The sequence below is a fragment of the Podarcis melisellensis genome (assembly GCF_964234715.1).
Source record: "Podarcis melisellensis genome assembly, chromosome: 2".
Lineage (NCBI taxonomy): Eukaryota > Metazoa > Chordata > Lepidosauria > Squamata > Lacertidae > Podarcis > Podarcis melisellensis.
The window spans coordinates 78,812,221-78,839,287 of record NC_138529.1 but is presented as its reverse complement, the minus strand read 5'-3'; the positions used below and the strand labels follow the sequence as shown (position 1 = coordinate 78,839,287).

The window sequence follows — 27,067 nt, the reverse complement described above, 5'->3', positions numbered from 1 at the left end:
TGCAATTAATCCAGAATGCGGCAGCTAGACTGGTGACTGGGAGTGGCCGCCGGGACCACATAACACCGGTTCTGAGAGATCTGCACTGGCTCCCAGTACGTTTCCGAGCACGATTCAAAGTGTTGGTGTTGACCTTTAAAGCCCTAAACGGCCTCGGTCCTGTATACCTGAAGGAGCGCCTCCACCCCCATCGTTCAGCCCGGACACTGAGATCCAGCGCCGAGGGCCTTCTGGCGGTTCCCTCATTGCGAGAAGTGAGGCTACAGGGAACCAGACAGAGGGCCTTCTCGGTAGTGGCGCCCGCCCTGTGGAATGCCCTCCCATCAGATGTCAAAGAGATAAAGAATTACCTGACATTCAGAAGACATCTTAAGGCAGCCCTGTTCAGGGAAGTTTTTAATATGTAATGCTGTACTGTTTTTAACACTGATTGGGAGCCGCCCAGAGTGGCTGGGGAAACTCAGCCAGATGGGCGGGGTATAAATAATAAATTATTATTATTATTATTATTATTATTATTATTATTATTATTATTATTATTATTATACCTGATGTAGTCCGACTGCCAGCTTTCCCAATTCTTGCTTCAGTGGTTCCAGGTGCATGCAGGCACCTGACTGTGTTCTTCTCCCAGGTGTGCATAGGGAGGTAAGCAACACAGCTCTGTGCCAGCTCCAGGGCCCAGTCCATTGCTGGCTTAAATAAAGGTAAGTTTGGGGATTATACTAGGCCAGCGGTCTTTGTGTAGGAAACATTCACTACTGCATATTATGGCATCACTAAGAGATGAGAGCTGGGAGCAGCCTGTGATAGACTGCAGCCACCAGGTGATGAGGCTTTTCATAATGGGAAGATAAAAAAAAAGAAAACCACAACCACAGAGTGACTTGTTAACTGCTGTATATCCTCTATCAACCTGCTCTTCAAGGCCCAGCCACAGGGCATGTTAAAAGGAAGGGCAGAAATTACATGGAGGCAAATCTCAAGCATTAGGAGATAGTTGGACTGTGGAGCAGGCTGCTTTGGGAGGTGCTGGGATTTCTCTCCCTGAAAGTATTTGGGCAGAGGCTGGATGACTGCCTATCAGGGATGCTCTAGGTGCAGCCTTCATCAAGCAAGGGTAGCTTGGATGACATCTGAAGCCCCTTCCGACTCTGCAATCATGCATAAGGTCAGCTGAGAAGGGATTACAGAAAAGAACAGGGGTATGCTTCAGTAGGCCATATTAGCAGAGTTTCTGGCACTGGGGTGGGGGGAACGGAGATGTTACAGGGTAAAGGCAAGGCAAGAATTCCTTGAATGGGAAACAAATGAGAGAGCATTTTAAAGCTTTGTTCTCCTCACCAAATGTGTTTCTATGTCACCAGACCGTACTTTGTGGAGAAAGTCGATCAGAAAGAGCCACTTCCTTGAATACCTCATGAGGTTAATAGGGAGGTAAATAAAACTGGACTCCAGGCATGAACCCTTCTCAAATCAAGGGCCAAATTCTTGGGGGGGGGGGACATGCTTGTGGTGGGCAGGGCAAGAGGCTAATGTGGGCAGAGCAGCACATTCCTTTTTATTTGTACAGTAGGCTAATTTCTACCCACTCAACCACCCCACTCTTCATCCAAGCAAGCAAGAATCATTGTCAGTGTTCAATGGCACGTTCTAGCCAGGCAAAAACACTTGGTGCGCAGCAGGGTCAGTGAGGGTGTCTTGCCGGGAGAAAGTTGCAAGGGGCAGAGAGGTGCCTGGAGCGCTCAACTGAGTTTCCGCCTGCACTCATGGGGATCCTCATTCACATCAGATTCATGTTATAAGTACAGCAAATGGATCAGTGCAGATGAAATGAAACAAATGATATACACAACGAACAAAAATGCTTTATTTATCAGAGAAAGAAAATTCATCTTCATCACTGGAAAACATGTTTCAGCGGCAGTAAAAAAATAAAGATCCCAACCTGAGAAGAAGGATCGGAAGCACTGCAGTTCCTGCCTCCAGCAATGAGCATTTACAAGCTTTGGGATGAGGCACTCAGGATAGAAAAATCTGGTCCTCTATGGCTTGGAAGTCATTAGCATTCTCCTTCCTCCCCTGCACATTTTTCCCATTTTAAAAAAATTGTATGTATATGTTTTATGCTGTACAGTGCTCTATATGTCTACTCAGAAGAACGTCCCATTGAGTTTAATAGTCCTTTCTTCCAGGTGAATGCGTACAGTACAGGACTTACAGCCTTAACACAATATTGAGTAAAAAAGCATGTTTAAGCTTACGGGAATAAATGCACTCCACATTAATTGCAAGCAACCAGGAGCATGGAAGACAAAGGCAAATCCTAAGCATATCTGCTTAAAAGTCTCTTCCAAGTAAGTATTCTTTAAGATTACATCCTTAATGCCACAAAAGTTTAAGTAACTATATTTCTAAAGCTTTCTTTAAAAATCTCTAAAATCAGTGCTATACGTTCTGTTCTTTAAAAAATTCACAAAAAACCTGCACTACCTCTAGAGATCATAAAAAGCATTGCACTTCTTCTATAAATGAGAAATCTTATTTTATTGCACCATTCACTGCGCCCCAAGGGTTGAATATTGTGCTGCATTATTTAAGCAGCTGAAATGGATGAGAAAGCACAATACATGTTAGCCAAACCACTCCTTAATTCTGCAGCCCTTTAAGTAACATTTATATTCTAACAAGAAGAAACTGTACATTGCATGTCTTACGACACATTCTTCTTCTCACTAACATACAGTTTTAGAAAAATCCAACCATTTTCACTGAAATAGAACCACCTCATCTCAAGAGACATCTGTGCTCTTCTTATTCTCTATTTTCCTACTGGCAAAACAGAATAATAATAATAATAATTCTTTTGGTGATAGCCAACTTCAGTCATCCTCAAAATACACACAGTGAAATCGATAAACTTAAGTAAGTATACAAATTTCAGTGGGTCTACTCTGAGGATGCCTACCATTGAATAGTACTCCAAAAATGAGTCCCTAATAATCTGCTATTCTTACAATCAGTGGGGGGGAAATAGCAACTGAAATGGTAAATGAAAACGCCACACTTTCTGACTAATTACCTTAAGTTCTATGTACATTTAAATATTTATACATATAATAAACGAAAACAATAATGGAATACAATAATTACATAGCTATATCTTAGGAGCAGGTTCTAACATACAGTACATTAAGAAAAATATTGAGTATATTTTCTTATAGAAAATATGTGTGATGCATACAATTGCCAGCAACAGTATATATTCAAGAATAGTTTTGTTTCTTGTGTTCATGCAGAATTATCCAAGAAAGCACTGAAAATAATAAATCACGTTGGGGGCAGGATGGTGATAGTCCAGCAGAGAGTTAGAAGCCCTAAAGCCCATTTTGATGGGTAAGCATGCATAACTGAAGATGACCTTTGCTTACAATTTGAGAGTTACCTTTGGATGTCTGGAATAAATGCACCATGGCTTTTGTAGAGTGAACCTGAGAGTTAACTCAAGTAAAAGTAGATGTCTCAAGTACATCACTGCAGAATCAAAGAGGTCTGAACAGAGCCTCTTTAATACAGAGTCTGGGAATGAAAAGTCTCTGGCCTTTCCCCCCCGAAGCACTAAAAATAAGGAAAGCTTTAAGATTTTCCTCTAAGAAGTCCTCTGCAAAAATCGTTGTACAACAAGGATCATATGAGAAGTGCTATCAAAAGACAGAGGACCTTTCAGTAGAGAGTTAATGTTGAATAATGCTGCAATCCTAACTCCACTTACCTGGAAGTGAGCCCCATTGAATTCAATAAGCCTTCAATGAGTTGTTAGAATCACAGTCTGAATCGGAAACTTTTTGGTTATTATAATAAAGAACTGAAAGGAAACCTCTCTGGGGTGCAAGTCCGGGCCGTTTGCATGGAGGGCCTGGACTGCCCAGACAACAAGACCCCCCTCTTGGCCTTGCTGACGTGGTCCAAAGCAAAGCAATACATTTGGCACCAGCTTGGCTGCAGGAGTTGGCAGAAGGGGGCATACAAGACACCATCCAACTGCCTTTGGGACCACTTTGGAGTTGTATAGGTCTTACTCTTTAGCCTTTTCTCCACCCCAGTTAGGGTTATTTCACATAGAGATTTGTATATGTTTAGAGAGGGTTTGGGAATATGCCCCCCTTAATTTTCTCTCCTTCTGGATCTCCTTATATCATTTGTTTTTATTGGCATTCTTTTACAGAACTGCAACTAGTGACCACCTGAGCCCTCAAGTCTGATAACTATAAAACCAAATAAATATCCCCCCACATTGCTGTAAAAAAACCACAAAGCCATGTCCATAGTGAGCACGAGTCTACAACCATGTACCATCTTCACATCCAACAGAGCATTAGGGTACACATTTCCCCCTCACACACGTCTTTATAAATGTAATATGTGCAGTCCTCAGAGTAAATCTGGAGGATGGCTGGGGATACCACTTTAGAGTTGTGATCAACTAAGTATCATGCTACTATTATCTATCAACACCTTTAAATCAGTGTTTCCCAACCTTGTGCCTCCAGCTGTTTTTGAACTACAACTCCCATCATCCCTGACTAGCAAGACCAGTGGCAAGGGATGATGGGAATTGTAGTCCAAAAACAGCTGGAGGCACAAGGTTGGGAAACACTGCTTTAAATGACTGATCATAAACTGGGATTGCACTGAGAAGTGTATGCTACGGACTGCATTTTAAGATACTGCTCTCAAAGCAGTAGAGTTTACACCAACACTTCTGTAAGGACTCAGAAAGAAGTACAGCAAATTATTTCTAAAAAGAACTGGGGGCTGAAGCCTTGTTTCTTGGAACACTTGAGTTCTGAAGGAGCATGAGGCATAATGGCCTAGAATTATGTAAAGAAAAAATTACAAAAATTAGTTCATTTGTGTTAAATATTGGGATCAGAAAGTTGAGTTTTGCAAGATGAACTAGCTTTCTTTTAGTGCAGAATTTTCAGCTGTCTTTCTACTCCTGTGAAGCCCATACTTTCAAGTGTAGAAATCACCTCTTTCTCTGTTCAACATATAAGGCACAGAGAGCAAGGAATTCTGAGCTGCCATTGGAGGCATGGGATAACAGTTCCTGGAGAAACAGTTCAATTGAAAGAGAATAATGCTTTTTTGAATTGCTTCAGGTTCTTCATGTTTTCCATTTAAGAGATACTGGCTCAAGTTCGTAACATTTATCTCCCAACATTTAAGATCTTGAGTCTCTGTGAAAAGAAAAGAAAAGAAAAGAAAGTAGTTAAAAGGATGCAAGCAGAGAACAACAACTACCAGACTTTTAGAAGACATCTGAAGGCAGCCTTGTTTAGGGAAGCTTTTAATGTTCGATGCATTACAGTATTTTAATATTTTGTTGGAAGCCGCCCAGAGTGGCTGGGGAAGCCCAGCCAGATGGGCGGGGTATAAATAAGAAGTTGTTGTTATTATGATGATTATTATAAGCAGAATGGTGACTATTTTGTAAAACAGACATTCCCTTTTGAAGTCACTTCACTATTTCACCCAAAATTCCCATATGACCTTCCAGTCCTTTTTGATTCCTACTGTTCTACAGAGTATGCTAAATACGAGGATAAGTATATAAAACTATTGACTTTCAGTTGGTGAGTCATGACCCACAACTGGGTCACACTGTGCCCCCCAGTAGATTGCACCAGCGACACCACCACTTTCCTTAAACTAGAAATGGGCATGCCATTTTACAAAGTGTAAGAGAACATGAAGAGCTTCCAATCTGAATTGTTGGGCCTGGACCTGCCGTTAGACAGAGTAAGCAACCACCCCAGGCAACAGATGTTGGGGGGAATGGCAACAGCCTCCAGCTGTTCCTCCCCAGCCATTCCTCTTTTTTTGTCAGCTAATGAAAATAATCAAGGGGATGGAACAACTCCCCTATGAGGAAAGTAGTTAGAGAAAAGTTATTCTCCATCTAGACCTTGTGGACATCCAAATGTGACTGAATGTTTGACAATTCAAGATGGGATAAAATACATTACTTCTCCATGTAATGGAACTATGGAACTTGCTGCCACAGGAAGCAGTGATGGCCACCAACCCAGATGGCTTTAAAAGGGCATTAGACAAATTCACGGAGGATAAGGCTGTCAATGGCTACTGGCCGTGATGTTCCATCACTGTCGGAGGAAGTGTGAATACTGCAGGTGGACAGAGTGTTGTTGAGCTCCGGTCCTGCTTTCATGCTTCCCACAAGCATCAAGTGGCCACAAGGGAGGACAGGATGCTGGACTAGATGGGTCATTGGCCTGACCCAACAGGCTCTTCTTATGTTCTAATACTGGGCATGCAGACAGCCTACCCCTCTAAATCCGTCTGCTGCCTGAGATGAGGATACTATCTCATGACCAGACTTCTGTATCTAGTTTTTTTGCATGTCTTTCTTCTTTCCTGCATGTAGCCTTGCCAAACCCTTCCTGGCACACCCCAGAATGCAGAGCTCTCCAGGTGGCCCAGTAGCTCCTTACAACTCATTTGCCTTAATATACTTATAAGCTAACGTCTCCCAGATAACATGCTACCTGAAATACGGTTTCTCCTCCTGTCACTTTGATAGATGGTGTCAGCAAATATTGGTGTTAGTATTTTCACAAGGCAATGTGGCATTTGAGAGTGGGTGTACTGTCAGAGGGCCTAGAAATTCCATCTTGGTCCAAAATAACCTGAACTTGTTAACGTTTGTGTCAACAAGGGTGAGGGGTGCGGAGACACCCTTCACAGTCCCTCAAGGGAGGAGCCCAAATTTTACCAGCTCCCTGTAAATGAGAAGACTGTGGAAGCAAGGAGCCACCCATTTCCACTGGTTGGTCTTTTCCACTCACTGCTGCTGCTCTCTCTCTGAATGTCTGTCTGTCTGTCTGTCTACATCCCCGCCACCCCCTTGTCCCACTTCCTCCTCCACAGTGGTACAGTGCTGGGTTCCGCTTTTCTAACAATTTGCTGACTCCATTCCTTTAGCATTCTCATACTTGATCAGCTCGCTGCCTGCTCTGCACTTCTGCCTTTCTGCTGCCTTTGGAAGGGCTAAATGTGGAGCACTGGTAGTAAATGAGTATTTGTGGAAGGTGTGAATTTCCATAATGATTTCTTATATTAACCAGGCACTGACTTTGACCCTTTACAAGTCGGGGTGGGGTGGAAGCAGGGTGGTGCTTTGAGGCATCTTGGTTTTCTTAAAGTGATCTAGTGAGGAAAAATCCCAAACAGTTCTAAGTTTCCACAAATATGTGGTTCAAACTGTGGTTCAGAATTTCCTAGGCTGGGTTTCCTGTAGAGACGAGGTGAAGTGTATTGAGCAGGGGGAAACACTGTCCAGTCTAAAACTGCATATTTAGGTTACGTCAGAATTAGTCTTCCATATAAAGACTGTTCCCATAAAACAGATGTGTTTTAATGCAAATTCATGACTGCATTAAAAGGTTATTTATTATAATATAATGACAGAGGACATTAATTCTACTGTGATTTCACTCATGGGCAACAGTGAAGAGAAAACATTTCTGCTTCTGAGAGAATGTCATTTATGACAAGGGGAGGAAAAAGAGGGGCTAAAAGACCACTAGTTATTCTTCCTTTTTGCATTCTAAATCTTTATCCACATCCTGATTCAGTGGCTGCATTCGAACACAATGCTAAACCATAGCTTAACTTACACAAACGAGCCTCAGACTTATAACTTGGTGGGACCGTGAACAGTTCAGAAGCTTTTGCTTCCATTTTCAACTAACTGCAGCTTGTTGTTATGGGTGAACCCAGACAACACTAGTCAAACTTAACTACGGTTTAGTGAAAGAAGCCATCCTCAAAGCACAATTTCAAAGCCTGTCTTGTTTCCCTAAACCACAGTTTGGATAATCACAACTCTGTTGTTAGGGTTTTGCCCTAATAACAAACCAAGGGTAGCTGAAAATGGAAGGGAAAGTTTCTAGTCTCATTGTGGGAAAGAAAAGAAAGCCCAGAAGCCTCAGGTTTGTGCATGGAATGCTAAACTACATGCCTGCCACAACCGTGGCAGGAAAATTGTGAGGAAAATACAGAAGAGGAGGAAATCCGGGCTGCTCCATTCAAGGGAGGGGCTCCCTCAGCGCCTCAGATCTGGGGACTTTTCCATGTTCCTCAGACACAGAGGCCCACATCACAGATGAAAAATAATCAGGAAACTATATTATGGGTAGGAACTCACCTTCTTTGACCTATACTTTTGAGTCCATTGGCTTCTGAACTCCAAAGGCCGTAATGAAGATATTCACAACCACTATAATAAACACCAGTCCAGTTGTCAGATTATTGAGGAAATCCAGCTTGCTATGTTTTGCAGGATTATTAAGGTCATATTTGACTGCAAGGGGGGGGGGATAACAAAATAAATATTACCAATGAGAAACAAGCACAAATATGAGAACTATGTTGTTGTTATTAGAATTCTGCTGGGGGGGGGGGAGAGATATCAGCAAGGGAAGGTAACAAAATTTGTGTGCCAGTAGAACTCAAGAGAGATATGTGCGCCAACTATCTGAATAATAAAAAAGCAAAAAAACCCACATTATTCTTGGATGCTTTTCAGTGGCTGTCTTGACAAAGAATTTGCAATCACAGGCCAATATCTGAAGTAGTAGGCAAAATGAAATGCCTTTTTTATTAAGGAAATGATTACTTTAATCATCCATACAAACTAGGCTTTATCAACTACAACAGCCAGGGAACCTTTTTCAGCCTGAGGGACATTATTTTTTAGTTGGCAATCTTTGGAGGCCACAAGCCAGAGGCAAAGTGGGTGGAGCAATTGCTGGAGCGCTTTTCTTTGCATAAGTGGGCTACATTCCAGCCACAAAAGCCAGGTTTCTGCACATACACACTCACACGCATGCACCTGTCCCTGTTCTCCATCCAGGCAAGCATTGCCACAGTTCAAGGACACCTTCAAGCTCTTGAGGGTGGCTTGGAGCAGGCCTTGTGAGGAGGTGTGGCTTGACAGGACATGGCCTGAAGAGAACACCAAATGATTTACAATTTAAAATATTCCTTTAAACAACCTTAAAATATCAGTGACTTCCCTTCTCTTTCCATGGTTCATTTTGCATATCATAAATCCCTGCAAATTTTACATAAACTGAACCACTCAGTATTCCATTATTACATCCCTCAAAACTTGTCTACACTGTTGAGTTTATCTTAATGCTGCCAACGATTTCAAGTGTACACAATTCCTCCCCATATATTCAATAAACATTTTCCAATCTTCTTTAAATGTATGTTCTTCTTGTCCTCTCATTCTATATGTTAGGTCACCAAGCTGTGCATCTTTCATGAGTTTAAGTTGCCACTCTTCTTTAGTTGGGACCTTGCTTGTTTTCAGTTTTGGGGCTAACAAAATACGGGCCGCAGTAGTGGCATACATAAATGACCTTTTTTGACACCTGGGAATTTCCGTCTGAGGATTTATCCCCAACAAAAAGGACTCTGGTTTTTGGGGGAAAGTACTTTTGAATTTTCAATTCATTATGGATTATTTCCCAATACTCTTTTGCCCTTTTACAGGGCCACCACATATGAAAGAATGTTCCCTCAACCTCACTGCACCAGGCCTGAGGTCTTCTATCCTAAGCTAGAATGTTTCTAGAGTTTCCCTAATTTTATGTGACATTTTGTCATTTGCTTTGCTTTATCCATTTCTTGCTACCTTCTTACTAGAGACAGTGCTGCTTAAGATTATTTAAAAGCCTCTACCACAGGTTTCTGCCTGGTCTCTCCGACCTTTGAATTCTAAATGAGCTCACTGCTCACTTCCTACTGCTTTATTTTTTACTAAAGAAAACATTTATGCCTGGACAACTAAATGACATACGACTTGCAAGCGATGGGCTTCAGTTGTGTGAATCACAGTTACCTGCTGTTTTCTTGCATTTTTTCTTTGCCTGAGTGGCTGAGGTGGAAAGAGAGCAGGATGAAAAGAGAGATGGGATTTGCATCATGTTATTTTTACTTCCAGGTTTTGAAAAATGTATAAATGGGCCGTATTAAATATGCATGCTGTTGTATGGAATTGCATGAAGTCTGAAGGAACTGCTCCACATTTGGAGAGAGTGAAGGCTCTCCTCAGATGACCTTCTATGAGCAGATTTTCCATAAGGCAGGAGATGACTAGGGCAACTTGAGCAGTGATGGTTTTGTCTTGTTTTTCCTACCACAGAAATTTGTGAGACAGAAACTATTGTGAGAATATGAATGGGAGAAATTGGCATTAGCAAAGACTTAGCACCAAAGTCTCCTCTTATTTTGAATTGCTTAAAGTGGCTTGTACAAAATAAGAAGCACAATAAAAGTTCCAACTACACAGATTCTTCATGTTTTATAAATATTGCTTTTCAAAATGCTCTCACTTGTCTGGAAACAATGTAAAATTGGTTAATATTTAATTCAGAGTTTTAAAAATAAAGTTTGCATGGACATGAGGCAGAATCTAAAGAATAAGTGAGCCATGTGAACCTCCTCTTCCTCCAAAATTAAACCCGGCCACATTTCTCCACAAGCAAATTCCTAACAATGCAACAGACCAGGCTCTCCTAATTGCCAGAACACTGCATTCTATGAGGAATTAGGAGTAATAAGGGAGAAACGAGGCTCAGTTATTTCAATATTCAAATGTGATAAGCTGTTGATACAGCACAATCAATCTATTACAGAGCAGAGTACTATGGAAAAAAAATAGTAACAAAGTTCAATCAACGAAGAGCAAGATACTTTTTTTTCAAAAGCATTAGGTAGGATGGGTAACATAGCCTCATATTGAGACAGAGAAAAGCACCATGAAGTGACTGGAAAGGATCCAAAAATGCTTAATTTTAAATCCAGACTTTTCAAAATAAAGTTTGCAGCTGACATGAACCACGATTCAAAGAACCTGTTGAGAAATGCCAGATTGAAGCATGTGCAGGTTCAACAAAATTTATTTTTCTTTATTTGAACAGAAGACTTCCCATATTACAACACTAGCAGCTTTGGAAACTCCCAAAAATTTCAAAAGCAATATCTTGTATGATGGGAAGAGCTGCTCTCTGTGGGAAATGCGTGCCCTAAAATTAACTTTGGTGTACAGACTCAATCATGTGGATGGTATCCTCTTTCTTCTAAAATCACAATAATATGATTCCAAGAAATGCAAGCAGCCCAGAGTGACTGCTATTACACAACATGATTTTTAAGCGCTGACACAGCTGTTAGAAAATAATAATACTGTAATGCTCTAATCAATGAGGTGGGCTGCTGGCAGGAAAGAAACCAGTGAGCTCGGGGTGTAACTCTCTGGTTTATGCATTCAGACATCACCCAGTTTCAGATGATTCACCAGCACTGGAGATACAAAGCATGGGTTTGATTATTTTTTTAAAAATGCAACACTGTCTATTAACAAAGCCAGGCTCCGAGCTTTCAGAGGGAATTGCAGTAATCTTATTTCATTATTGTAGTACTACACAATAGAGCTAAACTTGAAACCATTCTTAAGTACAGGTATTGTTAAGCATTTTATTATAGTAATCCAATCCCACTGTCATTTCATGTAGCCTAATCTATTTCATCCCCCTGCCAATGAAAAAGGTCTTACAAAAGGGTTTTTTATACTACCGAATCTATGGGATGAATGTCTGTATTTGGTTGCCTTATGAATAAATTTGAACTTCAGTGCCACCAAAAGGAGACATTCCACATACAGAGCGTTTGCTCCCTCTTTCTTTTAAAGTGTGATTTGGGCAGGTAATCATGGCATTTTCAAACAGGTTAATAGTTCACTTTAGCTCAATTCCCAATTCAGCTTGGAGCAAGAAAAGTAAATTTATGCTCTCATTTGCAGCATGGCAATACAGGACACAGGGGTGAAGGATTTAAACTTCTCTGGCTGTCGCAATTTAAAAAATAGATACAGTGGTACCTCGGGTTACATACGCTTCAGGTTACAGACTCCACTAACCCAGAAATAGTACCTCAGGTTAAGAACTTTACCCCAGGATGAGAACAGAAATCGCGCAGCGGCAGTGGGAGGCCCCATTAGCTAAAGTGGTTCTTCAGGTTAAGAACAGTTTCAGGTTAAGAACGGACCCCCAGAACAAATTAAGTTCTTAACCTGAGGTACCACTGTAAAGGGGGAGGGGAAGAGTCCTACTGCTAAAATATAGGCTTGGAATCTGGCAAGTGAAGCTGCCAGGCCACATTTGGAACAAAACATCTCTCTGGCTACTGATCTGACCACTTCCTTCCTTCCCTTTCTGCCCTAAAATGAACAGGCCTGATAACAAGCAAAGTGAGCTGCTCCTATAAACCTCTCAATATCCCTGTGTGGGTAGGGGAAAAAGTAGCCCAACATTTGGACTACCCAGTTCTACCCTGAATCAAGAAAAATGATTACTGAAGGCAAACTTTGCCAATAAACCAATGTTTTCAACCCTGCCTTTTGTACTGGATGGGTATGCAGGAATCTTCTTGCCCAATGTGGGGCTTGAACCCACGGTGCCAGGATTAAGAATCGCATACTCTACCAACATTATTTGTTACATATTTAAAATCTATTTTTTAAAAAGTGTAAAAGTGCTTTCTAAAGCCAAGCCCTCACAACGTGCTTTCATTTCATACAAACAAAATATAAAATCACAGCATTTGATGAAACCTTCTGGTTGGGTATAAACTCACTCTTCTGCGAAAAGTGGATTTTTGGCAGGGGGGGGGGGAGAAAGAGGAATTGCCCCAAACTGCCTTTTCTGCTTTTGCTCTTGGGAGCATTTAGTTCAGAGACGTCTGCTCTGAGCAAATTTGGATCTAACTCAATGTTCCACAAGGTGTCTGAGAAACATTATCCCCTTCCTGACCAGCTGACATGGAGGGGGACAGCATCTTAAGCTGCTTTTCTTCCTCATAAATTGACCTCATGTTTACACTTTCTAAACAGATGAACATTTGTTTCATTTCTGCCTGAACCAAGCATAGTAGCACTAGTAATTTGAAACAATGTTCCTATTGCAATCAGACAAGCATCTACAATCCTGATAGTTTGTTGCCTGCTTAAAACATTTTCGTTTTCCTCATTAGAGAATGAATTTTATTCAGTGTTGGTCACTTGTTGTGCATTTTACGGTTTTATAATTATTTAATTATGATATTTTATGATATTTATTATGAGCTGGTGGTTTATAAATATTCTTAAAAAGTAAAAGCAAAATGTGGTCAGTGACCAATTATCTCCTGTTGCAGAAGCAGAAATGTCATTTAGCTACTTTCGTAAGTACCTTGGAACATTATGTAATAGAAAACTATTGTGACGTTGATAAGATGCCCATGGGAACCCTAGATAATAAACCTATTGTGGTGAAAGGCTATACAAGCGTTGGAGTTTTCCAGTCACAAGTCCTTGACCATATTTACTACTTTCCTTTTTAAAACCTTGGAAGGCTTGCTTTTGAAGCAATTACTTTTATTTCCTAATGAGACTATAGTGTTGTAATGCTACAAGCCAAAATGAAACTATTTATAGATCTGAGAAAATGACAGAGTAGTTAAAATACTGAGTATGACTTCCTCAGCATGGAAGAAGAGTATAGTTCAGATGGAAGAAAAGTATAGTTCAGGCTACATAAATTCAGGGTTTGAAAGGACAGTTCCTATATACTACTTGAGCTAAAAATTACTCCCCAGAAACAAATGTCGTAACTTTAGTCTTTTGATACTTCTTTTCCACAACATGAATGGTAAAATTTCAGGAACGCTTTCAGAAAAGAATATATTTAGTATCTTATTTCAGTAAATATTTCATGTAAGTAATTCCATGGCAACCTTGCAAAATAACCCAAACAAAAATTACTATAGCGTTCGCACATATATTTCCTAACCTGCGCATGTTCGTGGTCTGATGGAAGCCTATTTTCTTCATGAATGGGAAACCTGATCACACAGGGCATACAGTCTGTTTTCCTTTGTTGATGTCCCTCACAAAGTGTGGGGATACGACCTGTGAGGGACCTATGGATTAGGCTAGCAGTTGGTTCCACCTTCCCCATTGACACAATTGCAATAACATCAAGGGGACTACCTGAAAGGGGCTAATCAATAATATTCTTATTCAAAGAGAACTGATCCTATATTGTATTTATTCATGTATTATATGTATTCATTTTGTCTCTCACGCACTGCACAGAATCTGATAAGAACATAATAATAATAAAATATAATAATATACCCATCCACTTATATGGAACTATTTAAAGGAACTTTGTTATAAGAGTAGCATATAGCTATTTTTTTAAAGAAGTTTCTTTTTACATGCCCATTTTAAAATGGAAAAATGAACACCAAGATTGTAAGAATTATCTTTGAAAAATATGAGCATGCCTCTTTTGAAACAGAGAAATGAATACTATAAATGGCACAAAATCAGAAGAAATTCATGTGACTATACATACCAAGGAATATTAGAAGCACGCCTACTATGATCTGAAGTGAGAGTGAGACGCCGATGAGGACAACAAGGGGAACATAGGTTGAAAAGGTAGGTCCTTGGTCCACAACTGCTTTGAGCTGGGATGCATTCGCCATAAGCAAAGCAATGTCCAACATACTTTCTGCCGCACTCTTCTTATTGGCATAATGGTTGATGTTAATTTGTCTGTTTCTCTGCAGCCATTGTGTTCGAGGCTGAAAGGCACAACATTTCAAAGAGTCATGATTCAGGCAGCATTAGAAGCATGGTCAGAGTGTGATAATATTCTGTTTCCTATCAGCTACAGCTGTGTTTAAAAGTACACTGTATGGGAAGCAGGTTGCACAGAATACATTTCAACGAAGCAAGCAAAGAGCAGTGCTGAGATGGGAAACCCCAAATAAGCCCTTCTGTGTTCTCTGGCAGGACAGTGTGACATAAATACAGAACACCAACTGGTCATGGTTGTTTCATGATTGAGAGCAGCTCTCCTTCACCGTTTGAAAAGTTATGTTCTAGGAAAAAGTAAGATGGATATTCGTGCAAAGTCTTGGTTAAACTGTAGGAAGTAAGAGCTTCAGAACTACTTGGAGAAAGTTGCACAGTTTGACAAAGATAAGTTTTATACTCTGCTGCCTGTAGCTATTTTTTTAAATCACCAAACATGCCCCACCACAATAGCAGAATGAAGTTTATTACCACAATTTGGTTTACACTAACAAGTTTAGTTAGGGTTGCCATATACCAAACAGTGAAAATCTGGACAGAAAGGTTGTGGCGCTCTTTTTTTTTGCAAAGTTGTCAAGCTTTTCTGGCAAAATCGCAAAAACTTGCCTTTTTTAGCAATTTTAATGGGCTGCCATGTGGCCGGATTTTCCTGGACATTTTTGCCGATTTCAGCCCAGACACTACAGTATTCCAAATAGGATGTATGGCAACCCTATTAGTGTTGAGATTTGTCCTTTCAGATATTTGATGAAATCTTCCGTAAGTTATACATTTCATCAGACCTTAGGTTTCTAAAGAGTCACACATTGCGCCACGGATGCCCTCAGCCTGCCAGCCAATCTGTGGTGAGCCCAACCACCCCCACATACATACAAAGTGGTTTCACTTTTGCCTTTGTCAGCTCGTCCCATCCCAGCTGCCAAGACAGGTGGCCCTTCCTTCGCTGTCCCCTCACTTTGCCTATTCCAAAGGGAAGAGTGCCCCCTCCATGTCTGTGTCGGGCTGCAGCACCAGCCCTTCCCTCTCTCATGTGCTTCTGTGCCCCAGCATCTATGCCACCTTGCTGCTTCCTATAACTAGTCATGTCAGCATCCTTTCCCTATCCCAATGTCTTGACATTTGTTTGGAAGGCACTGTAGTTTGGGTCTGTTCTAATACTTATGGTAAATTAATTCCTGGCACAGGGTGGAATTAAAATCAGGTTGAATGAGAGACTTCCTGTCAAATAACAATGGCTGATCAGAAGCTTCTGCTCACAAATCATTGCTCCTCTACCCCTGTTGAATATCTGAACATCGAAGGATATTGTGGGCCTCACCAACACATCAGCAACCTGCTTGAGGCAAATGCTGTTTCCCTCACTGTGGCATGGAAGGAGCTCATGGGAAATGGAACATTGACCTGTCCATCATGAGCCGGTAAATTTCAGTTTACCAAGCAAAAAGTTAACAAGGTGTGCAATTAAGCATCCAGTAAGCTTGTTAATTGTGCCACCACAGATCATGTATTTGCAGTAAAATGTAGTTGGAGATTTTTCCTAACAGCATAAATCAGTTTGATGGGGGTTTTTTCTGCTGACTTCCAACATGCCCTTCTGCTTTCTTGTCACTTTTATTTGAGCTCTAAAGAACTCTCCTTAAGAAGCGTGACACTTCAGTATTGCTGCAATGCAATGCAATGTGCAGTGAGGGGGGTTTTTGTGTGTGTGTTTTTGGAAATTTCCCAGTATGACTCATGCTTTTCAGTTTGCAAGAACATACTTTCTGTGCAGAAAGAAGTTATATGGCTAGTTACAAAACATAAAAGAAGTCAGTGTTTCACACTAATGGAAAAAAAGATAATTTAATAGGGTAAATTTGCCCTAATTTCAGGGTATCTTCCTATATACATCAAAATGTATGACTGTCATCACGCTAGCACTCTTGTGCACATGCATAGCTGGCCAAAGAGGGAACAACTTTGGCATTTGTGTATGAGAGGAAAGGGGATCATGGGAGCCAAGTTGTCCTGAGGGAAGCCTATCTGCTGCCAGTGGATCTTTTTGCCATTAAGCCAGGGTCAGTTCCATAGGGACCTCCATGAATGAGAACAGGAACATGCTTAAAGGTATGCACAGATAGTACATCTTTCCCTGGGCAGGCAGAGTCTTCAGGAAAACAGGAATGGTATATATGATAGGAGTACACATGTACCTCCCCTGACCCATGGGAGCCACTGGGTGGGAAAGAAGCAATAGCTCTCTGGTCATTACAGCTCTCTTTTTTGCATTTCTTCCTGCCCAACACACCTCCTGATGGGTGGAATGGAATAGGATGGGGTAAGACAGGGCTAGGAGAGGAGACAGGAAATGATTAGAAGCAGTTATAAGAGCAGGACACAAAAGCTGCATTGGTTCTGCAGAAAGGAGGCATGGGAGAGCTAAATGCCAAAGGAACAGAGATGGGGTGGTGAACTTTGTGGGTGTCTCTGAAGAAGAGACTGGTCAGGATGCTGTGCCATGTGAACTTTTGGACCTACTCCAGCAAGGAAGCTCTGAGTTGTGGAGGAAGTGGAACTTCAATGTGCAATATTTTGGCAAGCATTTCCCAACATTTACTTAATAAACAGGTTTCGGACCTTTTTGCAGAATATACACACTTGGGCAGACCTTCCCTGCAATCAAAATATCTAAGGCTAAGAGGGGACCCCAATATCCGGACCCTGAAAACTTTCATATATATTTCCAAGATACACATATGTGCGGCATGTACAGTACTTTCATCCTACTGTCATCTGGTAAACACTGGCCCTGGATCAGCAAAATCTCATTAAACATTTCAAGCCTATGAAGAACTTGTGGGGGGGAAAGAATATTGTTTTATGGTTGAGTTTTAGGAGCTGGACAAAATCAGATGTTATCTTGTTTCATAGGAACAGGATGCAGAAATTCTCTTGTTCCATTATTGACCCTGGTGAAACTGATTTTGCAGAGTTTTGGAGCATTACAGAAACATTAAAATCTGTGAACAGAGACAGCAGTGGAGGAGGGTGACACAACACAGAAGACAACAAAGCTTCTATGACGCCATCTGGAAAATAAAGATATTGTCTTTTTCCAGCCATTAGCATTCCACTTCATTTTTGCTTTCTTGCCTCACTAAAGAGGTACAAGTCTTCTTGTTAATATAAACCATGGGTAGGCAAACTAAGGCCTGGGAGTCGGATCCGGCCCAATCGCATTCTAAATCCAGCCCGCGGGCGGTCCGGGAATCAGTGTGTTTTTACATGAGTAGAATTTGCCCTTTTATTTAAAAGGCATCTCTGGGTTATTTGTGGGGCCTGCCTGGTGTTTTTACATGAGGAGAATGTGCCCTTTTATTTAAAATGAATCTCTGGTCTATTTGTGGGGCATAGGAATTTGTTCTTATTTCCCCAAAAAATATAGTCCGCCCCCCCCCCCCAAGGTCTGAGGGACAGTGGACCGGCCCCCTGCTGAAAGTTTGCTGGCTCCTGCTATAAACTAAATGCATGTTTCACCACCTCCCTGCTACTGCCCCATCCTGCCTCCCGCCCCCCACCCGCTATTAGAACTTTTTTTCAAGTTACATTGGTTTTTGTGCAAATACACCCACTTTTTATTCCCCTAATTTTGAATACCATCTTTTTGCACATCTGTGCATGTGGGATGGTGTAGGGTGGGGCATACTCCTTGTTAAAGTGAGGTCAGGGTTCTTGATTTGTTAGTATCTTTATACATTGTCCAAGCAGCTCAAGACAGCATACACCATCCACTTTATCTTGATAATAGTCTGTGAGATGGCTTAGGCCAGCTGAGGTCACCCATTAAGCTACATGGCAAAGTAGGTCTCATTTGAATTTGGGTCTCCCTAGTCTACCTCTCTAACCACTGCACCACACTGACTTTTCCTCCTGCCCCCTCTGGGCCCATGAACACAATCTGCCCTGCCTTTTTTAGAGATCTGTAAATGACCCTTCATAGTATTTATCCAGGTTTCTATCAGGAATATATATTTCTGACGTCTTTTTGGGATAAACAAGTGCATACATGAAGAAAATATTAACTGTTGGACAAGAAGTGAAATAAAATTAAATGCCGCAAACAACAAAGTCCAGCACTGAGATACTTTCTTTTTTTTTTTTAGGAAGTGAGGCAGAGCTGGGCATCTCCCTCCTGCCTAATTCCCGGAACAGGAAAATGTTTTCACTTCTGATTGCTTGCATCAAAACTGCTGAAACAGCGGGGTAGTGGGGGAAAGAACTGAGACTTTTGTTTGAGGGAGATATTACAGGGAGGAGGGAGAGAACATGCCAGTCAGGCATGTATCTCTGCCAGGGTCCTACTCGTGTGTAGGACGAGGTGCCTCCCTGCAGCTCCAATGCAGCTGCCCATTTCAACCTGAAAGAAAATCATTTCCCACTCCTAATTTTGGGGCTGTATGTTGGTCTTCACAATTATAAGCCTATGATTAGCAAACATACATTTTAATACTAACTGCTTTTCTGGTGGATTAGACATCTTGTTTACTTATAATGTTTTTGGAACCATGAGATGTACAGAATTATTTTATTAGCTTTGAAACTGTGATCTGTGTTGTTTGGCTCTTCCTTGTTCTCTTTTTAACTTGCTTTTTCTTCTAGAAAAAGCTTTACATCTGTTAAGCGCTTAAAAGTGGTGTTTTAATCTTGGGATGTGGGTGGGTATTGTTCTGGTTAGCATCTTACGCTCTGTTCCCATCAAGCATATGTTTTCTAAGAGGATAGAATTAAAAACATTTAATCTAATAAAATTGGCATCGGATCCTTCAAAAACCTAAATGAAATGCGTTCATTTGAACCACTCACAGGAATATGTGCAGTTAATTCACAAGATCGTTTCTGCGCTAAAAATCTTAATCATTCATTGAGCTGAAAATAGCTTTCCCATTTTAAAAAATATAAGAAGCATGCATTGGATTGGGGGGGCAAGGAGGAATTTTCCCACCTTCCTCTCCCTTGTTCCACTACTTTCTAGTATTTTCAAAATTCCACACTGTCTTTGGTTGATAACTCTACCAATAAATTTGTTTAAATGTTGGCAAAGAAGCAAAAGGGGGAAGGGGACTCCCTCTTTAATACTGCCATTCCACACTGAAGAAAAAGAGGAAAGCAGCTTTTTCTTACTATCACGCTCATCTGCTTCTTATTCACTTTCCCAACTTCGAGCATTTAAGAGCTAAGGCAGAGCTATATTATTGGGATGTGAAATGGCTCCTCAAGGTAGTATGGCCTTAAGTAAGCATTGTGTAATATTTGTCATCTATAAGTTAAGCCCTGGCTTAAACAGAATCAAGACCTGAACTGCTTTTAAGATGTACAGTTAAACTCTATGTGTTTCTTTGCCTCTTCAGAAACCAGTGACTTTTTCCAAAAGCATGTCTGAAAAACATAGTACAGATCAACATAAAGAAACAATTCACTTGTAGCAAATGCAAATTTATTAGAATTAAATTGGAAATCTCAAACATTTAATTACCACAATAAACTGCTTCCCAGAATACATGTCTTTTAACATCCATATTCTATTGAGATTTTTTTTGTATTCTTAAGTAATGCTTAAGACTCTTGATCTGACCAAATCATCTGTCTCCTGAGAAATCTCTATGTGGGACAAGAAGCAACAGTTAGAACTGGATATGGAACAACTGATTGGTTCAAAATTGGGAATGGAGTACAACAAGGCTGTATATTGTCTCCCTGCTTATTTAACTTATATGCAGAATTCATCATGCGAAAGGCTGGACTGGAAGAATTCCAAGCCAGAATTAAGATCCGTATAGTTAAAGCTATGGTTTTCCCAGTAGTGTTGCATGGAAGTGAGAGCTGGACCATAAAAAAGGTTGATGCTTTTGAATTGTGGTGCTGGAGACTATTGAGAGTCTCATGGACTGCAAAAAGATCAAACCGATCCATCCTGAAGGAAACCAACCCTGAGTGCTCACTGGAAGGACAGATCCTGAAGCTGAGGCTCCAATTCTCATGAGAAGAGTCCCTGGAAAATACCCTGATGTTGGGAAAGATTGAGGGAACAAGGAGAAGGGGACGACAGAGGACAGTGTTCTCGAAGCTACCAGCATGAGTTTGACCAAACTGCGGGAGGCAGTGGAAGACAGGAGTGCCTGGTGTGCTCTGGTCCATGGGGTCATGAAGAGTCGGACACGACTAAACAACAACAAGAAGACTCTTGATAGGAATTTGCACTAGGGAAGCTAGTAGGCCTATGGTAAAGTATGATTTAAATGCTGTATTTTTCCATCTATAAGATGTCCCATTTTTGGAGACTCAGATTTAAGAAAATGTGAGGAGATGTATCCATGTATAAGACTCCCCCTAATTTTTGACATTATTTTTAAGGGGGGAAACTTAGTCTTATACATGGAAAAATACTACAATGAGAAGATTTTCATTTATAAATAAAGCCTGTTAAAATATTTGACTAGAATCTAGAAGAAATGTGGGCCATACCCCACTTCCCTGCTTCTCTACATGGTCCCCATGGAGACTTCCACGTTTAATGGTTTGTAACGCTGATGCTCTGCCAAAACATAGATTTAAAGTAACAGATAGTTAGGCCATTAAAACTGTGCAGAACCACTCTAGAGGACTTGTCTACAAAATAGCTTCATCACAAAGAAGGTACATAGAAGCAGTGACACAATGACACAATGGACCATTCACACCAGTCCCTAACTATCTTTTGATTCTTTCACACCATACAGAGAGTTTCTATGCCAGCAACACATTATTATGGCCGGTGCTGAGACAGAAACTCACTACAGAATAATTATGCGATGGATGATTGCACACAGTACATGAAGATTCCCATCACATGGAGACCATTTCCAGCTTCTGTTTTATAAGGAAGGTAACATGTAGACATTCTCACTCCAAAATCCTGCATGTGTGACCTCATGGGGGAAAGTATATGCTGCAGACTTGCTTATGCCAAGGCTGCACCTGGCCTTCAAATGCGAAGCTCAGTGGTTTTAAATGAATAACCCCACCCTATGATAACAAACATTTGATTCAACATAGCGAGGACTTGCGCCATTCCGTTAAAAGTACATATTTAAATATCTCCTTTTTTGAAACAAATTTCAAGCAAACAAAACTTTTTTTAAAAAGTATTCAGAGATTTGGATCCTGATTATGAAAACTCCAGAAACAGTACTCCTGAAGGGAAAGGTTTGCAGGAAAATTGCTGCATTTCACACTCACAGCAGTGCAGCTGTGTCCTTGCATTATAGTAGATCCACATGTGAAAACATTCCCATCTGTGGGTCAGACTTCCTGAGATGAATGGCAGTTTCTCAAAATATGGCCGTTACATTTTATATCCTGTCTATATGTCAAGGTCTTAATTTACTCAGGAATATTCTCTTGGAAGATGTTCCAGAAAAATCATATCCAGCAGAATCTTGCTGTGGCTTGTGGGCATACTATTATGTTGCAGAAGTACTCATGCCTGCACAGAGACCTACACTTGCATAAGCTCAGAATATAAACAGGGATCTGAGTCATAGGATTAATGTTATGACACACAAGCATTTTCTAATGCCTTCACGCATGGAGTAATTAGCTGAAAGTCAAATTCTACCAGACTAGCAGTTCTGTGCTGCTAGCGATTGCTTTCATACAAATGAGAACCACTGAACTGTGTGCAGCTGCCTTATGAAAATGTATATATAATAAAAATGGTTAGCTAGTAAGCCTAATTGTTTAATTCTGCATGGTAAATTTGGTATGCAAGTATGCATTTCTGGCCCAACTAATATTACCACTGGCCTTCAGAACGCATTGAATTGGGCGGGGCGAGGGGGAGGGGGGAAGCTGGTGAAATGCAAAACTAAACCTTCCATAAATTATTGATTGACTGATTGATTGATTGATTGATTGTAATTGTTATATATTTAACTCACTCTGTCCATTCTTTACTTTCACACCTGATCAGAAGTTACTCAAAACTCTCATGTGGGGCAGGGGAAGAAAAATGAGCTTGGGGGTGTGAACAGGATGCTTGGAGATATGTAGGCTACCACTTGCCAGTTAATTAGAAATTAACCCTTGCCTATTAATTAGTTTGTTTATAAAAAAAATACTTATATGCCAAATTTAATTTTAAAAAGCAGTTTTAAACTGTTATACAGACTGTTGTAAATAAAACCACATAATCCCCTCTCACAAATTACTAGCTAGCTATTCCAAAAAAATATTGTTCCTAATTGTCTGCATAAGCCTGGCAGAATAACAAAGTTTTCAGCAGACATTTAAAAGTTAATGCAGAAGGTGCCTGCCGAATATCTACTGGAAGAGCTTTCCACAGGACTGGGATGATAACACAAAGACTTGGTTTCATGTAGACATCAGAGGAGCCTCCCCAACTCAGGACACAATCAACAGTGATCTTAGTGACAGAGCTGGGATATAAGGGTTCAGGTGATCCCTAAAGTACAACGGACCTCGTAAGTTGTTCAGGAACGCTGAACAGGTACTTCTCTATCCTAGGACAATATGATCTGCAGTATGACACTTGCTTTGTACTTGATCACTACCAGGGCTACGACTCTAGTGATTACCAGTGGATCTCCACAGATTCTAGAATTCTCAGACCATCACTACTTCTAGTTCCTCTTTGCAATAATTCAGTGTCAGCTTATTTGTTTTCATTCAATTTTCCATGACCACCAAATCTCATTTTATGCTCTAAGCCTGGTGTTCCTGGATGCGAAGAATATAGAGGTGAGTGTCAACAGAATGCTGCTAACATTGCACTCCAAAACTTCAGGCTCTCTCTACAAACGGTTTCATACAGATGTTAAAAACGGCTGGGATAAAACCATTTAAGTGCAGATAGTTGCAGAGAACTAAAAATAACAGTTGGCCGGTGGCTATTTCAGAAACTGTCCCATCAGAGAGAAGTGGAACCACTTAAAAGCAGTCCCCTAACTCTTGGCAGGTCGATCAGGTACTCAAGTGGAATGCCATGGTCTTCTAGATCAAAAGCTGTTGACAGGTCCAGTAAAATCAAAAAGATTTTACTACTCCTCAGCCTCCAGGCACCACTCATTCACCATGGCAAATAAAGCAATCTCAGTCTGAGGGCCAAACTAGAAACCAGACTAAAGCATATCAAAAAAATGTCTGCCACCCAAAGTTGCTTAGAGTTGCAAAATAAACTACAAGTTCAATCACGTTTCCCCCAAAAAAGGTGAACTAAGAAACCAATCAAAAATTTGAGGATTCGCCACCAGCCAATAATCCGTTTTCAAGGCGGTTATGATGAGAACTCCCACTCTGATAGGCTTATGCTTAAATTTTCTTAGACAAAGAGGAGACTGTCTTGAAACACCACGCTTATGAACTGAAAGCCCTTCTCTTGAATCTATGATGGGGGAGGGGGGATTCAGTAGTTGCTCAGTAGTAACTGAAATGCATTCTGTGACTTAGAGGCATTTTCAAGTGTCCACAAATCTACTCAATAAATCACCAGGGACAAATGCTTCTAATCTTCTGAAGAAGAGAACCCAGCAGCACATATCCCCCCTTGGAGTATTCTTACCCTATTCTAACAACATGAGAAACACCCCCCAACCCCAAAATATCTTCCAAACTCTAGGGTTAAAGCAGATGACTTGGGAGACAAACAGGGGTTTATTTCTAAGGTTTGAACAAGAGAACATCTTGTTGATGTTCTCTAAAATCCAACACAAATGAGAGAAATCCTCACCTCCCTCTCCCAAGTCTTCTGCACTTGCCAGTGGAACTGGGTGAGGGGAGGAAGTTGGTGGTGGGAGCAGGAGCTGACTAGGAAGCCATAGCCTTGGCCTTTGAATCTATGGCTTTGAATCTGTTCTGCCTTTGTTGTGTGTTGCTTTGAGCTGTGGCACTTAAAATAAATGCCAGGGCTGAGCCCTGGTGCACTCTAGCACAAAGGACCTCCTGCCCTTTTCAGACAGGACAAACAGCTCCAATGAGCAAGTGGATACCATCCAGCAATATCTCACATCAGAGGGAAAGGGGAACTGAAACTGGATCTAAGGAAATTTGAGGAAGGGCAAGCTTTTGTATGAAAATCAAAACAAAATGAGCAGGGCAGGGCAGGGCAAACAGTACCAATGTAATATAATAAAATTTGTTGACAAGCTGGAATGCTTGCAGAGGAGGGCAACGAAGATGATCAAGGGTCTGGAAAGTAAGCCTTATGAGGAGCACTTGAAGGAGCTGGGTATGTTTAGCTAAGAAAAGAGGAAACTGAGAAGAGATATGATGGCCATCTTCAAATATCTCAAGTACTGTCACATGGAGGAGGGAGCATGCTTGTTTTCTCCTGCTCTGGAGGGTAGTACTCAAACCAATAGCTTCAAATTGCAAGAAAGGAAATTCCGACTAAACATTCGGAAAAACTCCCACGAGACATGGTGGACTCTCCTTCCTCGGAGGTTTTTAAGCAGAGGTTGGATGGCCACCTGTCATGGATGAATCAGTGTGTTTTTACATGAGTAGAATGTGACCTTTTATTTAAAATGCATCTTTGGGTTATTTGGGGGGCATAGGAATTCATTAATTTTTTTTCCAAAATCTAGTCCGGCCCCCCAGGTCTGAGGGACAGTGGATCGGCCCCCTGCTGAAAAAGTTTGCTGACCCCTGATCTAGGAGGATGGGCCAGTGCTTCAAAACAGACTTTCAGTGAAATCAGGTTCTGTTGCCACGGATACCGCTCCACACCTCTTTTGTCTCTAAGATGGTAACTGGGTGGGTCCTGGGGGAGACACAAGTAAACTCCAGTTGGCAAGCCCTCAGCTTAAGGACATGAATTCCTCCTGGGCCTCATGCATTTCCCTGCTCATTCTGAAGTCTACATGTCACCTGATCTGATCACTTGTTTACATTCTTTTGTAGATCAGTAGAAGAAAGCTATCCTCTGGCTCCTCGTCTTTCGGGCTATTTTCATTTCCAACACTCTTCACTGTGACAGTGATGGGCAATAATAATAATAATTTGTACCCCACCCGTCTGCCGGGGTTGCCCCAGCTACAGTATGCAAAAGCAGCTGAGAGCGCTGCAGAACTAGGGAACACAAATCTCCTGCCAGCCTGGGCCCAGAAGCCGCCCTCGCTGTTTACTCCCTGCCCTTCCCTGGAGGCCGAGATTTGTGGGAGGCTGGCTGAGATTTCCGGGAAATCCCTGCCAAGCAGCAGCCAGGCTGGCACTGACCTCACCGCTTTCCTAAAGGCTTTTCGGCCAGGCAAGACAGGTCCCCTCTACGTCCCCGTCCTCCCCCCAGCTGCCTCCCAGAGCGGACTTTTGCCCGTTTTGCCGCCCGGGAAACAAACAAGGCCCCTCAGGGCGCACGGCGTCTGAAACGCCAGCTCCCCGTCGCCTGCGGCTTCGCCTGCCTTCCTCTTCTCCCTCGGACTCGCGGCAAGCGCGCTCAATAGCCCGCGGCGACTGCAAAGCCGTTCCGCGCGCGCGCACTCCTCTCCCTTTCCCCCGGGGCGTTCCTTACTTGCTCCGGCGGCATCGCGTCGCCGTTCTCCGCGGTCAGCCCATTCATCTCGTGGGTGTTCGTAGGGGAGTCCATGTCGCCGCCGCTGGAATGGGAGCCGCAAACCCGGGACGTCGCCTCCGCCTTGCTAGGCCCGGGAGCTCCGCTCGCGCTGAGGGCAACGGGCACTTTGAAGCGCTGGGTTTTCTTCCAGCCTCGCAGCCTTGCAGGGGGGGAAGCCCCGTCCCGCCTCCGAGGGCCGGGCGCTGCTGCAGATGGGGAGCGCTCCGCAGTACTTCCCTTTCGTCTGCTGGGGCGGCGCCCACGGCGCGCTGCTCCTGTTTGCAAAGGGCAGTTTCTTCTTCTGCCTCTGCTGCTGCTGCTGCTGCTGCTATTGGTGCAACCTGGGCCTGGCGCGTGTCGGGCTCTCCTTGCCAGGGAATGACTTCAGCCGGCGGCGATACCTATTTTCCAGGAAAGCGGCCCGCCCTCTTTGCCAGAGGGTGACGGCTAAGCCCTTCGACGTCTAACAAAGGCGGGAGACGACAGCTGGCTCCCTAATCATCCTAGTGGATTTTGCGCGCTCTTTGATAGTGCTGCAGTCCACATGGGGAGATGGAAGACACCCTGACAGTAGATCAAAGTATTTCTGTCCCATTCACTTTCGCAATGCATTAAGGCAGCTTTAAGCTTACACAGGGCTCTTCTTCAGACTAGATCTTCAAGAAGAAATCCACACACACACACTGACATGTTGCTTATTCTTGTCTGGATATTTCTTCGTAGTGCCTAGCTACACATTTACACAC

At 42.0% G+C, this 27,067-nt stretch overlaps 1 protein-coding gene and 1 long non-coding RNA gene across 2 annotated transcripts in view; both read right to left on the bottom strand.

Annotated features, from left to right (window-relative positions):
* The window catches only part of LOC309362668, a 167,402-nt gene that overhangs the window by 6,650 nt on the left and 133,685 nt on the right, over window positions 1-27,067 (bottom strand). The window lies entirely within an intron of this gene.
* NINJ1 (ninjurin 1) lies at window positions 1,849-26,361 on the bottom strand. The gene is made up of 5 exons (XM_081898367.1): window positions 26,280-26,361; window positions 14,493-14,724; window positions 8,231-8,386; window positions 4,682-5,240; window positions 1,849-4,537 (listed from the first exon to the last, which is right to left on the bottom strand). Exons 1-3 carry the CDS (start codon window positions 26,352-26,354, stop codon window positions 8,241-8,243), a joined length of 453 nt encoding a protein of 150 aa, XP_081754493.1. The 5' UTR covers window positions 26,355-26,361; the 3' UTR covers window positions 1,849-4,537; window positions 4,682-5,240; window positions 8,231-8,240.